Source organism: Silurus meridionalis, chromosome 23 (genome assembly GCF_014805685.1).
Source record: "Silurus meridionalis isolate SWU-2019-XX chromosome 23, ASM1480568v1, whole genome shotgun sequence".
Taxonomy (NCBI): Eukaryota; Metazoa; Chordata; class Actinopteri; order Siluriformes; family Siluridae; genus Silurus; species Silurus meridionalis.
This window is the reverse complement of record NC_060906.1, coordinates 11224846-11238500: the sequence shown is the minus strand read 5'-3', so window position 1 is coordinate 11238500 and position 13655 is coordinate 11224846. Positions and strand designations below refer to the sequence as shown.

Here is a 13655-nt window from a genome sequence, read left to right as displayed (position 1 = left end):
TAAACAGATTAAGAGTTTCACCAATTTATGACTTTCCCCTTAACAATCAAGTCAGAATCATTGATTTTCCCCATTCGTTCCACCAAAACCCCTCATCGCCTTGGACTGTGAAAGACTGCCATCAGATTGAAAGCAAGTTGTGATTTGTCAGTAAATAGAAGAGTAGGGTCTTTGCAGGCCCTGGTGCTTCTCTTACTTTAGCCCAGGCTGGTTTCTTCTTGCCCCAGGAGCCAGTAAAAAAAGACACCTGTATCTCGCTGGTAGACTTTGTATCCTCCTGTATTTGTATCTAAAGACATAAACTGCAGTTGCATTCAGTGAGCTCGGGCTAGAGGTTTATGAGACTTCAGTATCCCTCAGTTATGCAGCAACCCAATCACCCTGGAATTGAGCCTGAAGCACAGAACGGGAGCTGAGAAGGAGTGTGCAAATGTGACTGCGAGTATGTGGGAAGGCAAAAGGCGACGAGCCAAATATCTGTCTGGCATCAGAGATAGGATGACACCTTTGGACACTCGGCTCAGCTCTTAATATAGCTCTTAGCTCACTGCAAAACATTAGCCTTTGCGCAGAGACTGGGGAGCACGCCTGCTTTCTGCTTTCTGGAGCTTGTTTTGGGGTTTTCGCAAATAAAAAAAAAAAAAAAAAAAAAAAAAAGGATTTACAATAATGCAGGAAGGGAGAAGATTGAGAACAAGTTAAAGAGTGAGAGATCTCACTGTTTAAACCATGTTCAGCAGCAGCAAGCTTTTAAAAAAAAAAAAAAATGGCAAAAAGCAACAGACAGCAAACATAATATATATATATATATAAAAAAACAGTTTATACTTTTGAAGTTAAGAATGCAGTAAATACTTTTTTTTATGTAATAATTCATCGACAGTGACAATTAGACATATATAAAAATGATTGCTCAGCACAATCTAGAAGGGTTCTGCATTGGGCCTCAGTGTGAACGCTCACCTTCTTGATGTCCTCGATACACTTGATGATGTAGCTTTTCTTGACCGCTTCTTTGACAGCGTAGGCATCGCTCAGAATGGTCAGGTGTTCCTCCAGGGCCTGCTGGACCAGTGTGGTGGGAAGGGAAGGGAGATGAGCCAACTCCCAAAGCACCTCCAACACCTGCGACAGAAAAAACAAACCAAAAAAAAAACATACATATGGGATGTGCATGTGTGTGGTGAACGGGGAAAACTTCACACTACAGTTTTTAAAAAAAAAAGGCTTTCCACACCAAAATCCTTTCCGCATTTCAACTTTCTTCGACATCTCAACTTTAAAAACAAATATATTTTCCAAAACGATGTGGAAGTGTATTTCGGCTAGTGTCGAACCTCGCGCCGGCTGCCTGCGAAGTCGGTTTAACACATGCAGCATCTGCGGGCGGTTAAATACTCGTGTGCGCGTATGAAAAATCCGTCTCTTGCAGGTCTCCAAAAAAACGTTTTGTTTTTGTAAAGAATAGTATATACAAATTTCACGGTTGGTCAAAATGACGGTTAGTTGTTCTTGAGTCACTTGAATCCATAGAAACTCCATGTTATTTGGTTCGACTTTAAAATCCATTTCTTTTCCACTTAGGACTAATATGATCCAAATACATACAATACATTTACTATTCTCAAAAAAGCTTAATATAAATATCTTATGTAGCGGTTTATATTATATATTTATATATAAGATATATATATATATCTTATGTATTGTAATTGTATTGTAAATATCTTATAAAATTTATTTATTTATTTTTTCCCTTATGTTGTAAAAAAAAAAAAAAAAAAAATTATATATATATATATATATATATATATATATATATATATATATATATATATATATATAATATTGATATTTTATATTAATCAATATTTTTATATTGATTATTAAAAAAATTATATATATATATATATATATATATATATATATATATATATATATATATATATATATATATATATATATATATATATATATATCCCCCAAAATCAACATCATGTTCACAGTGCGCGCTGAACACTATGCTGAATATACCACAGGCTTGTACACCCCCTGTTTTCTCTTTGTACCTTTGCACTGTAAATTCGGTCGTTTATAAATCAACACGAGCTACTTGAACGATGTAAAGAGTAAAAATTCCACTGTATGTTCTAACACACCGTCCTTGCGGATCTCTCAATGAGGACCAATAAAGATAATTGACATGTAAAGATAATTCTAGATTACATGCATAAAAATAAAGGATACGAACTCTATATTACTAGCATTATTATCATTAATAATATATTAATGTACACGCTATAATGTGGTGCTGCGCTAGAACTGAACGTGTAACATTGGGATTGAAGTGATGACACGAGAAACCTAATACGACTCGGGGAGAAACCGGGACCGAAGGATATCGATGAAATTCAATCAGTCCGCGGATGTGGATGGGGGTAAAGAAGGCACAGTGAAATTCTCTCTGATGTACACGCTAGTGAGCACAAATGCAATGCAACATTACCAGACTCTCTCTAAAACCCTTATACATTAAAGGAACGCTACAAGATGAAAAGAAAGACAAAAAAAAAAAAAAAAATACCCCATGCTGAGTTCATTCCTGTAGAACTGATTGCGCTGAATAAATGCGTAATTTGTAAAATACCATTTTTTTTTCAAATACCGTTTCATTTTTTCACGTCAATATAACAAAATGAATGCATTTATTCAATATGGATTTAATACACATCCAAAAAAATATTACAAAAGTAAACCACAGTCATTTATTCACAGCTTCATTACTATATTGGTGATAAGACGCACCTTTCCTGTTGTTGCATCTGAGCGTGCTTCTCTTCCGATCTTCCCGATCAGACTCAAAAGCTTCTGCCTGACTCGGTCAGTTTCGACCTCCCAGCTCTTTAAAAACAAACAAACAAACAAACAAACACTAAACACCATGCAAACACATGGCTGTCCCACTTACACATCGTACTCTAGTTATACCTTATAATTACAACACAATTACACACATACTTTCTGTATGAGAACAAACAGGTGGTTGAGCTGCTCGCAGTTGAACTTGACGGCTGCAGCGGCGATGATGGTGTGGATGTTTTCTATGACGGTGGACGACTGGCCGGACTGCAGACGGGAAAAAAAAGAGAGAAGAAGTTAACTTCATGTTATGGACCACATTTCTTGGAATCATATAATGAATATAAACAGCAAACTTAACACTGTATAGAACGTCATATTATTTGACATTAGAAAGAGAAAGAAGCAGGGACTCACTTGTATCTTCCAGATCTTTGAAAGCTCATCCAGCGACAGTTTACTGCCCAAAAGCTCAATGATTCCCTTTATCCTATCACAATACTGCGCCTGGTCAATGTTTCCTATAGCGGGACAGGAGTGGGAGAAAGGGGTTTACAATAAGATAAAGTGTAAATGACAATAAAAAGATACAATTTCCTTTTCTGTGTTATTTATTTGAGATGAACAACTGATTGCTGTAGGTAGTATTTGTTTGCCTGTCAGAGCTGAATTTTTATGATGTGGATTCTGAAGACCTAGACTGAAGTACAAAAGAAGAACTAAAGGTAAAAAAATGCCAAATGTTTATTTCTTCATTTGTTTAGCTCCGCCTCATATGTGTCCATTGATTCCACACAAAGCAAAACGTCAGTTTAACACGCTGTGGAGAAAAGGGCGTGGCCCGGTGGCATCATTAATAGAAAGCTGCAAATGTGAGGGTTTTGTGTTCAACGTATGCATGTTTATAGAGTATGTATTTATGTTGGTGTGAGTCTTCGCATGTGGTGCTGAAATCTCTAAAAAGCTAAGAGAATAAAAAAAATAAAATAAATAAAAATTAAAAAAATATATCCTTTTTACTGTCTGCCTTCCTCCTTCTCACTTCCTGTCAAACCCACGGACCCAAACACTGCATCTTTTTAATGCCAGTTCCAATAACTACACTATATTTCCAAAAGTATTGGGACACCTGACCTTTCCTGCTATATGTGGTTCTTTTCCAAACTGTTACCACAAAGCTGAAGGCATTCAATTCTATAGAATGTCTTTAGATTCGCTCTAATTAAATTTTGCATTCACTTGAACTTGAAAGTCAAAACCTGTTCCAGCATGACAATGCTTCTGTGCACAAAGTTAGCTCCTTGAAGAACTGGTTTACATGCTTTGGAGAGGAAGATCTTGAGCAGCCTGCTATAGAGCTCTGATCTCATCCCTACTGAACACCTCTGGGATGAATTGGAACACTGACTGCACCCCAGGTCTCCTCACCTACATCACCTTTAATAACACCCTTGTGGCAATCGCTAAATCTCTAAAGCCAGCTCCAACACGGTCATGCTGCAGCAGTAACCGGTGATACTAACAGAAAATGAAAGAAAAATACACGCTGGGTAAAAACAGAAAGTAAAACATACCACCGTGCGTAACAGAAAATGAAACGAAAAAGCAGTGCAAGATCAAACAGAAAGTAAAACATACCAGAAGCAGAGAACGAAAAGAAAATGAAGGTGGCGAGCAAAAAAAAAAGTGAAAGTCAACAGCAGTCGAATGTGAATAGTCCCCTGAGAAAAGTACGAGAGAATAGAGACATGTGCTAACAGGGAACTGAGAGAATCCCAAGCATGGGGGGGGGGGAGACGAGAGAGAGGGTGTGTTGTGTTGGGGGGTTTCAAGAGTGGAGGCCAAGCTCAAGCAAGTGATCTCAAGCAGGAAATGGCAAAAAAAAAAAAGAAGTGTGGTGTCCATCTGGTGTGTAAACATAACACACATTTATCTCTCAGCATGCGAGGAGAGAGTGTGATCACACCATTCACACAGTCTACATGGTACCATTTATTAACGCTCACTTCTAACCACTGGACGTTAAAATGGGTGATCATTTGGCAGGCACAGTCAAAGCATGAATATAAAGTAAGCTTTTATTTATTTATTTATTATTTTATCAGATAAAAACACCTGATTTTTCCAGCCACAAGTGCATTCAATTTTCCCCTCACTTGAACTAATAGACCCAAAACCTGCTCCAGCATACAAAGCTGTATTAATAAGAGGAAGTGTTGGAGTTGAAGATTTTACAATGATCTATTTATGTTTACATTTATAGCATTTGGCAGACACCCTTTTCAAAGGGGCCTAAAATTCTAAGCGGTTATGGGATTCTTGCTCAGGGGCCCAGGAGTGGCAGCTCGGTGTGGCACAACCTTCAGCTCCACAACCACTAAGCTAGAACCTGCCCTATAAATCTTGTCAAGCGCACTTTAAAATCTACTGGAACACCTTTCCAGAAGAGTGCAGGTTATCATCACAGCAAATGGGGACTAGAAGTGAAATTTAATGTTCAAAAAGCAAAAATGAATTCTATCCTCGGGTGTCCCCAAACTTTTGCGCATATAGTGTAAGACGTACACGTAAGAATTCTCCACGTTCACGTGCGAAAACGACCTGAACATACGTAATACGTGTAATACGTACATGCACATTACCTTAACCACGTCTTTATCGTCACTGCTTTTTATGATCAGTTGCGCAGGCTATGTTTAGTCTATACAGGGGAAAAAAAAAGGAAAAAATTCAAGAGATACTGACCTTCCAATGCTATCGACAGGACAGAGTTCTCCACCAGCCAGTCGAGGAGCCGGTCGGTGTCGATGGCGTTCTTCACGGTTTTAGACACTGTGCTTTCCTCTATCAGCTTGGTGACCTGGAACAGAACATGGCAGTCAACCAGGCTATACTGAGCTCAAAAGCACTGTTTTCTCAAATTTATTTATTTATTTATTTTTTACAATAACTGTTTAAAACCAGTCAATGTACATGTTAGAATCAATTGCAGAAGTGGGGAAATCGGTAGTATGGGCTTAAGGGAAAAGTCTGAGCTTTGGTTGTTTATTTGCAGTTGCCTGAGAGAATTAAATCATCTCATAGCTAAAATGTTCACCAGGAGATAACGGTGAAAGACTGATATAGAATTCTTTGTTTGGAGCTACATAAGATACATTTGCTTCCTCCCAGGTATTCTAGTACGCACCTGTACAGCATGCACTTTATTTTCTGGACTATAATCCGCTACTTTTTCCCCACGCTTTGAACCCCGCGGCTTAAACAATGAAGCGGCAAATTTATGGATTTTTTCTGGGTTTTTCCCGGTTTCACAAACTTCAAGCCAAAACACTGAGCCCTATAACATTAGACCAATGAAATTGCAGAACGGGTTCAGGTAAACCAGTGAAACTCTTTATATTAAATCAGATGCGCTCCCACCGAATCGGGCCGCACCACATCATAAATATGGATGAGGTTCCTCTGAGGTTTGACCTGCCGCTCATTTGGACTGACAACAGGAAATGCGAATCATTCGTCACGCTGAAAACAACCGGGCATGAAAAAACACACTTCACCTGTGTTCTGAGCTGCACGGCATCGGGAGAAAAGCTTCACCGATGGTGATTTTTAAACGCGCAACGATGCCAAAAGAAAAACTCCCGAGAGAAATAGTTATGAAAGGAAGGAGGAAGACAGTGAAAAATGACTTTCTTGGTAGGCTACTGTTTAGATACAAGCCGTGTAACAGACACTGTCTTTCATTAAAGCCTGTGTAAAGTTCATTAGTTTCAGTGTAGGCTTATTTATGCTCAAAATAAAAATCTTTGTAAAATTCGGTGGGTGCGGCTTATATTTGGGTGCGCTTAATAGTCTGGAAATTACGGTATTAGTTTATTTTCTTTCACTTGTATCAAAAGTATACGTTCGGCTTAAATTAGGTTCACTGCTGCTTTATAGAACTGGTAATTAAACATTTTGATGGATGATCACATGACTTGTAAAATGAAGACATAAAGGCTGATCTAAGTTCCAAGTCATTGTGATTGGATGGTTCTCTCACTAATATCACCTACTGTCCTTTTTAAAATGCTAATTTAAATGCATTTCCATATATTATGGCTTGCTGTGATATTTGATCAATCCTACAGAAATACATGATATTGCGGAGTAGAAACCAAACCAAAGCTAAAACCAAATTCTATGTAGTTTTACCTGTACAGCATGCACTTTATTTCACTCCAGCATACTGTGTTTCCTCTTTCCTCCCATATTTCCCTGAAATACTGACTATGACACAAAGCTTCCATGGAAAACGTTTCTTTTTTTTTTGTCATTTATGTATAGACTGCTTGGAGTCACTACCAGGATTTAAATAAAAAGGTAAGAGCTCCATTGGAGAATGACTTCAGTGTGTTTCAGCTGCAACAAGATATTTAATCCTAATTGATTATCAGTGAGTATCTTCTTTTCAAAGACTTCGGTTTTGTTAGTGCATATAAAGATTGGAGAAATAGAAAAAAGACCATGTGATCTGATGAGTCTGGACTAATCCTGTTCCAGAGAGATGGTAAAAAAGAGAGACGGATGTATGAGGCACCTATCATACCCAGTGTCTATAGTACTTCATTTGGTCGTATCTAGGTTTAGAAACATTATGTGCCCCAAAATGGGGTAAATTTACTGAATTAACAGGTTTTTCTGTCAATGTGTTTATTAATTTTTGCAAAATCGCAGGTTATATTAACGGTTCAAGGAGCATAGAACATTATTTTTAGACATGGATTGACCACCACAAAATCCATACATTACCCCCTTTGGAAATATTTGGGAATATTTTCCTATCATCAATACAATATGCAATTTTCAAAAGACATTTATAAATGGTCAATTAACAGAGAAATTATGAATTTCTTAAAAAAAAAAAAATAAATTCATGGCAAGTTTTCATTCAATGTGTGTTAAGTGTTCAGCATTAGGTAGCCTTTATGGTCATAAAGTTCCACTGCATGTAATCCACTAGAGTGGATTTGGGAAAGTGCTTCACCTTCATTTCAAGTTATGAACACACCAGGAGGAATTATTAAAGCTAGAAGATAATAATATAGTAACCTCTTTGAGTGAGTTCATCTTGGCACTGAAGTGAGGGGTCTTGAGCATCCGCAGTAGGATGTCCAACCTCAGGTCATCCACTACGTTGACCAGTTCACGCTGGAACCTCATGCACAGCAGCTTAATGGCGGACAGGAGGTCTGGAATACTCACCAATCTCTGCACAGTGGGAGACACCATCGATATAATGTTGAAATATTTTCACATTTTTGAGTAATTATAGAATGCCGATGTGCACTGTACCTTGTCCTTAAGGTCTTTCTCTTCAAGATTCTGCACGTATGTGATCATCTTGTGAATGACTGGGTCCAGCATTGGCTGCAGCAGATAAAAACATTTCATTGGCTATAAGATGTCAGCTTATCCAAAGGGGCAAAATCCAGCTTTTCAACAAATGGAAATCTTTCTAAAGTTCTCATTTATGACATGACCATATGAGCCATAAACATTCATAATGTTAATCCCGGACAGACAAAAGCCGATGTTCCATTGATTTCTTCTTCTTTCTAGATCACTGTCCCATTTCGCTTATTATTAGCCATATTAATGCTAAATATGAATGACAAATATATTAGATTAAATATAATATGTATATATATATATATATATATATATATATATATATATATATATATATATATATATATATATATATATATATATATATATATATATATATATATATATATATATATATTATATAAAAGATTACAAGTGCCATTACAGAGATTATTTTGAGGTAAGCAGATGACATTGGGGTAAATAACAGGGTTGCCAGGTTTATGGTTTCAATGCCAAATCCGGTTAGTTAAAATTATTCCAAAAGATCTTAATAATCATAATTAAGTGGAATACAACGTGAAAGACAAAGTGCTGCCCATGATGCACAGAAGTATTCCTATTTAAAGATTTAGTGTAATTAAGTAATAGGCTGGTAATCAGGTTAGTTTTAATTTTGCTCTGTGAAGTTTTTGAGACATGGATTATGCTCAACATGGCAACCACCCATTAATGACATTAGCATTATTTTGGGGGTTTTACTGACAACTGAAACACCTGCTGTACTGTACTGTATACTGATAACTATATATTAGGGGTGTAATGTGTGCAATCCTATTTATAAGAAGAAATTATTACCCATTATTATGGGGTCTAACAAAGGTAAACTATTTGATTACATTTTTTCCATGTATTTAATTTAATCAATTTAATTTGTGACAAATTAATTGATTACTCAATTAAATCAATATAATAAAAAAAGCTGATTGTTTTCATTTGATTTATTCTATTTTTATAAAAAATTCTGTGAGATGTGTGTGCAGGGAAGCTGGCAGAACGACACTGACCTGGACCAGGCTGGAGTTTAGGTACTCTGCACACACACCGAGAGGCTGCACCAGCGCAGACACACACTGAAAAGACCAAGAGAGAAAATAATGACACAAATACTTTACATGTTCCCTGAACACTGCTTAACATGCGCACGGCATGCTGGGATAACCGTAAAAAGCGAGTGTTGATTTTGCGATGCATCGGGAAGTTGATTCGTTTTCAGTGAATGCACGGACTGATGTGTTACTGTTGTTATGGCAACTCTGAACAGTTGTTCCCTCGTGCAGTATAACGGAAACTACAGCTCGTCTTCCTCTCCCTGTAAGACCTTGTTGAACTGGAGACTCCTTCTGAAATTTTTACATCTAAATATATTTGTAAGCAATTTACTTGGCACATCTGCCATACAAATCCTTTAGTCAGCTGTTGCTACAGAATCACTAGAGCATTGACAAACCTGTAATTTGCTTTACAGCTGGATCTGTTGTTATAAAAACATCCTTTTGACCAAGCCTTCAATGATATAATTAACATTAATAACATTGGAACCCCCAATAACTCAATTAAAGCAGGAGTGTTACGGCTACAGCGTCAGTGACCGCGGTTGTGTTTGCGTATTTCTCAAACACACACTCTTTCATGCTGGTGGTGGCAGCGGCGGAGACGCGAAGCAAGGATGAATCGCGCCTCTGTTCTGGATGAAATGATTTCTCTTCCGTTTGCGGGTGGGAATGAATTAGAGCAGCGCAGCGGAGGAGAAGAGGAGGAAGCTTCCTTCTCCTATTCTTCCCACCAGGCTCTCTTTCAGGACTGCAGTGTCTAGTGCGCTCAGCATGCCTGGCGTCAAGCCAACGGCACAGCAGCCACAGCAGGTCAGGTGTAGCGGTAAAAAACATCCCCCTCTCCCGAAAGCTGCCTCCCGCATCCTGTTCCTGTGTTACTTATTCACATGCAAATCCTAAATCAAAGCATCTTTTCCCTGTCAGAGCTCCCGATGCTGGAGCTCGGCGCATGTGGACCCCGAAACAAGGCGGCTTTTTAAGGGCTACGGACAAGAGGGGGCATTTAAACTCATGCACAGGGGGTGACCCTAGCCTGTCTTAGTCTCTTTACAATTAGGTCGTTCCTGTATACACGCACACCTGTCATATTGCTCTGGGAAAGAAGATCTGATGCCTGAAGCATCCCTATTCACAAGTACAGTCGTGGTGGGGGGAGGAGGGAAAGACATTCCCCTCGAATCCTAGATTTTTATTTACAAGAGACAACTCCTATGAACAAAAACCCAACATAAGCAACACAGATTTTATTTTGTTTTCTTCCTCCTCTGAACTAAAAAATCAATATTCGAAACCCACTTACGTTAGATAGAAATTGTATAGAACTGGAAAAAAAGGGCATACTTTCTTTTTCCCCAATGACTGCAAATAGCTTCCTTACCCCAATCTCCATCTCCTCCTGATTCAGCTTACTCTGAATGGCAGTAAAGCCACCCATCTCTCCAAACTGCAGTGAAGAAGGAAATAAGACGGGTATGATCAGATCTGCCACATTACAGTACAGTGAAATACTTTTCCAACTGGTTTGGAAGCACCAGAACCAATTAAACATGGACAAAAGTATTGAGACACCTGACTTTTACTGCCAAATGTGTTTTTTCAAAATACTGTTACTACAAAGTTGGAGGCACACAACTGTATATGATGTCTTTGGGTGTGATGGCATTAAAATCTTCTAAAGATATGTTTTGCATGGGGAGGAATAGAAGATCATGAGTGACTGACTGCACCCCAGACCTCCTCACCTCACCTGCATCAGTACCTGACTTTACTGCCACCTTTACTTGTGGCTGAATTCTTCCCAGAAGAGTTGGGATAAATGTGCCATGATTTCTGAGGATGTAAAATAGTGTTGGCCTATAAAACGACTGCCTGGTAAATCACTTGTTCTGAAGGAACTGTTGCATTGTTAGTTGTAAGAAATCCAGCAGAGGCCTGCAAACCTCCACACACTGGATGTTTCTGATGGTCGAATGATTTCAGATTGTAGAGCTGCTGCTATCGATTATTTAGGTGATCGAATATTCTACCGATTAATCGAGTAATCGTATAAGAAGTACCTTTTCATTATTAAAGCCCAAATCTAAATATACAAAAGAAAATAACATGGGCCTCTTAAAACAACAAGTCATTTGTTTCCATTTTAGAAAAACTTACATTTTTATTGCTGAAATTTCATATAAGATCATCTGTAAAAATTAAACCCATTCAGTGCATTTAATTGCCATATTACATAAAATTGCAAATACAAATACATAAAAAAAAAAAAATCTATTTATTTCAGATTATTTAAAAAAAATAATCAATAATAAAATAAATGCACTGTACTGTGTTTTCTTTATGTTTTAGTTTGAAATGATCCCAAACTTCAGAAAGTTTGGCCTGAATCCTAAAGAAGCCCGTTTCCGCCACAAAACAAGGCTTGCCTAATTCCGACTTATTCCTCGCAATTCTGACTTTATCCCTCGTAAGCATCAAACATTTCTGGTGCATCCACCGGTAACTGTGTTGTGAGCCTGAAGTTTGCAGCTGTTGGTGTATGAACGAGGCTCCTCTACTTCATCCTGTTCCGTCTCCTCCTGAGCTGATTTTTAGACAATTTCTCTACAGGGATCGAAGGCTTAGTCTGATACCATGAGATTCTACTGATTCTACTGATTTCATTTTCAATGTGTAAAGCTTTCTGGCACTACAGAGCTGGTGATGCTGTCCGACTGGCCGGGAATTGTAAGGAGAAAAAAAAAGGCGGAATTGTGAGAAATAAAGTCAGAATTAGGCAAACTTATTTGTTGATGTGGCGGAAACTGGCTTCCATATGAATCTTCTCGCCCTTCGCTGTTTTTTCCAGCCGTTCCTCCATTTTTTTTCAATTCTGCGACTTATGGAATTATCTGTCCAAAGCGATCCAGAATTTAACGTGTGGTGCGACCGTATAATAATCCGTGGGAAACAATATATGTATTTAAATGGACTAACCAGAAAATTTTTTTGTATTCGAATCACTCGAGTTACTCGAGGAATCGTTTCAGCCATAGTCAGGTGTCCACAAACTTTTGCCCATATGGTTTACATGTAACTCAGTTGCACTGTCCATGAGACTTTTTCCATTCTTCATGTCCATATTAAATAAAGTTATTAATGTGTAACTGATTGTTTAACTAAGAATAACAAAAATGAGGGTAGAAAATTATAACTACATCACAAATCAGACTGTTTAAGAGATGAGATGTTTTACCCGATTCACCAGGTCCACTAGCCATCCATGAGGCTCCTGTTATTACACACACACACACACACACACACACACACACACACACACACACACACACACACACACACACACAAGAAAAAAAATTGACCTTCAGCTACAGTTACATTCATTGCTTCAGGTCTGATAACTATAAGTAAAAATAAGCAGAAAGGTTCACTTTTACTATCAAACATAAATAGACAAGTAAAAAACAAACAAAAAGCCCACAAAGGTGCACAAAGCATGAGTAAAACTGCTGCGATACACACTTACAATCACACATCTCACTTGCAACAACATCACAGACATACATGCTTTAGATTAGCCAGAATAACTGCAGAGTCATGTTCATTTAATCACTTACTCACACACACACACACACACACACACACACACACACACACACACACACACACACACACAGGAGGAATGTAGGAAACCAGTTCGTCTGACCTTTAACAGAACAGATTTATCACCTGAGCAACAACAAACAAACAAACACACACACACACGCACGCACACACGCATGCACGTGTACACAGAAATGAAAGCTTGGCTGATGTGAGTGGTATAAAGAGAAGTCGAGTACCTTCTGGTAACTGGAGCTGGGAGAGACTGCAAACATGCTGTCTTCCCCAAACACCTCGGCCCAGTTCCTCTGACTCGCTTTCATACGGTTCTTAAAGTGATACTCATTATCGGGGTTAAAAGCCTGCAAGGCACAAACACAAGTGAGATACATGGGTGTTTAATAATCCACTACAGTAATTGTACATTAGAAGGAGAAAAGCCACTGATCTCACCCTCAGGTATATTATGACAGCCACAGTGTGTGCTTTTGATAAAACTCTTGGCATTAATTGCATCATATCAATATATCAAATTTGACCTCTGCATGCCTCTAAGCAAATCTCACAACGCCTTTTAGGCGTAATATCACAATAAATGTTTCTTAAATACATTAAGAAACATATTGGGTGTAATATTGGGGTTTATTCCCAAAAAATGAATAAATTGAAACTTCTAATTTAATGGTAAACTTGTGAAGGATAAAATTGTTCATT

The 13655-nt window shown here is 38.0% G+C and overlaps 1 protein-coding gene across 4 annotated transcripts in view; it reads right to left on the bottom strand.

Annotated features, from left to right (window-relative positions):
* Nucleotides 1-13655, bottom strand: part of usp24 (ubiquitin specific peptidase 24) — a 64156-nt gene that overhangs the window by 31148 nt on the left and 19353 nt on the right. For 3 of the 4 annotated variants that reach the window (XM_046835749.1, XM_046835750.1, XM_046835752.1), the window contains exons 5-16: nt 13181-13303; nt 12577-12612; nt 10723-10788; nt 9297-9362; nt 8194-8268; nt 7951-8109; nt 5605-5719; nt 3277-3380; nt 3019-3126; nt 2806-2901; nt 964-1125; nt 197-289 (exon numbers count right to left, since the gene is read on the bottom strand). In XM_046835749.1, coding sequence (XP_046691705.1) covers nt 197-289; nt 964-1125; nt 2806-2901; nt 3019-3126; nt 3277-3380; nt 5605-5719; nt 7951-8109; nt 8194-8268; nt 9297-9362; nt 10723-10788; nt 12577-12612; nt 13181-13303 — 1203 coding nt within the window. The remainder of the gene's footprint in view (nt 1-196; nt 290-963; nt 1126-2805; nt 2902-3018; nt 3127-3276; nt 3381-5604; nt 5720-7950; nt 8110-8193; nt 8269-9296; nt 9363-10722; nt 10789-12576; nt 12613-13180; nt 13304-13655) is intronic. The other variant, XM_046835751.1, reaches the window with a different exon arrangement.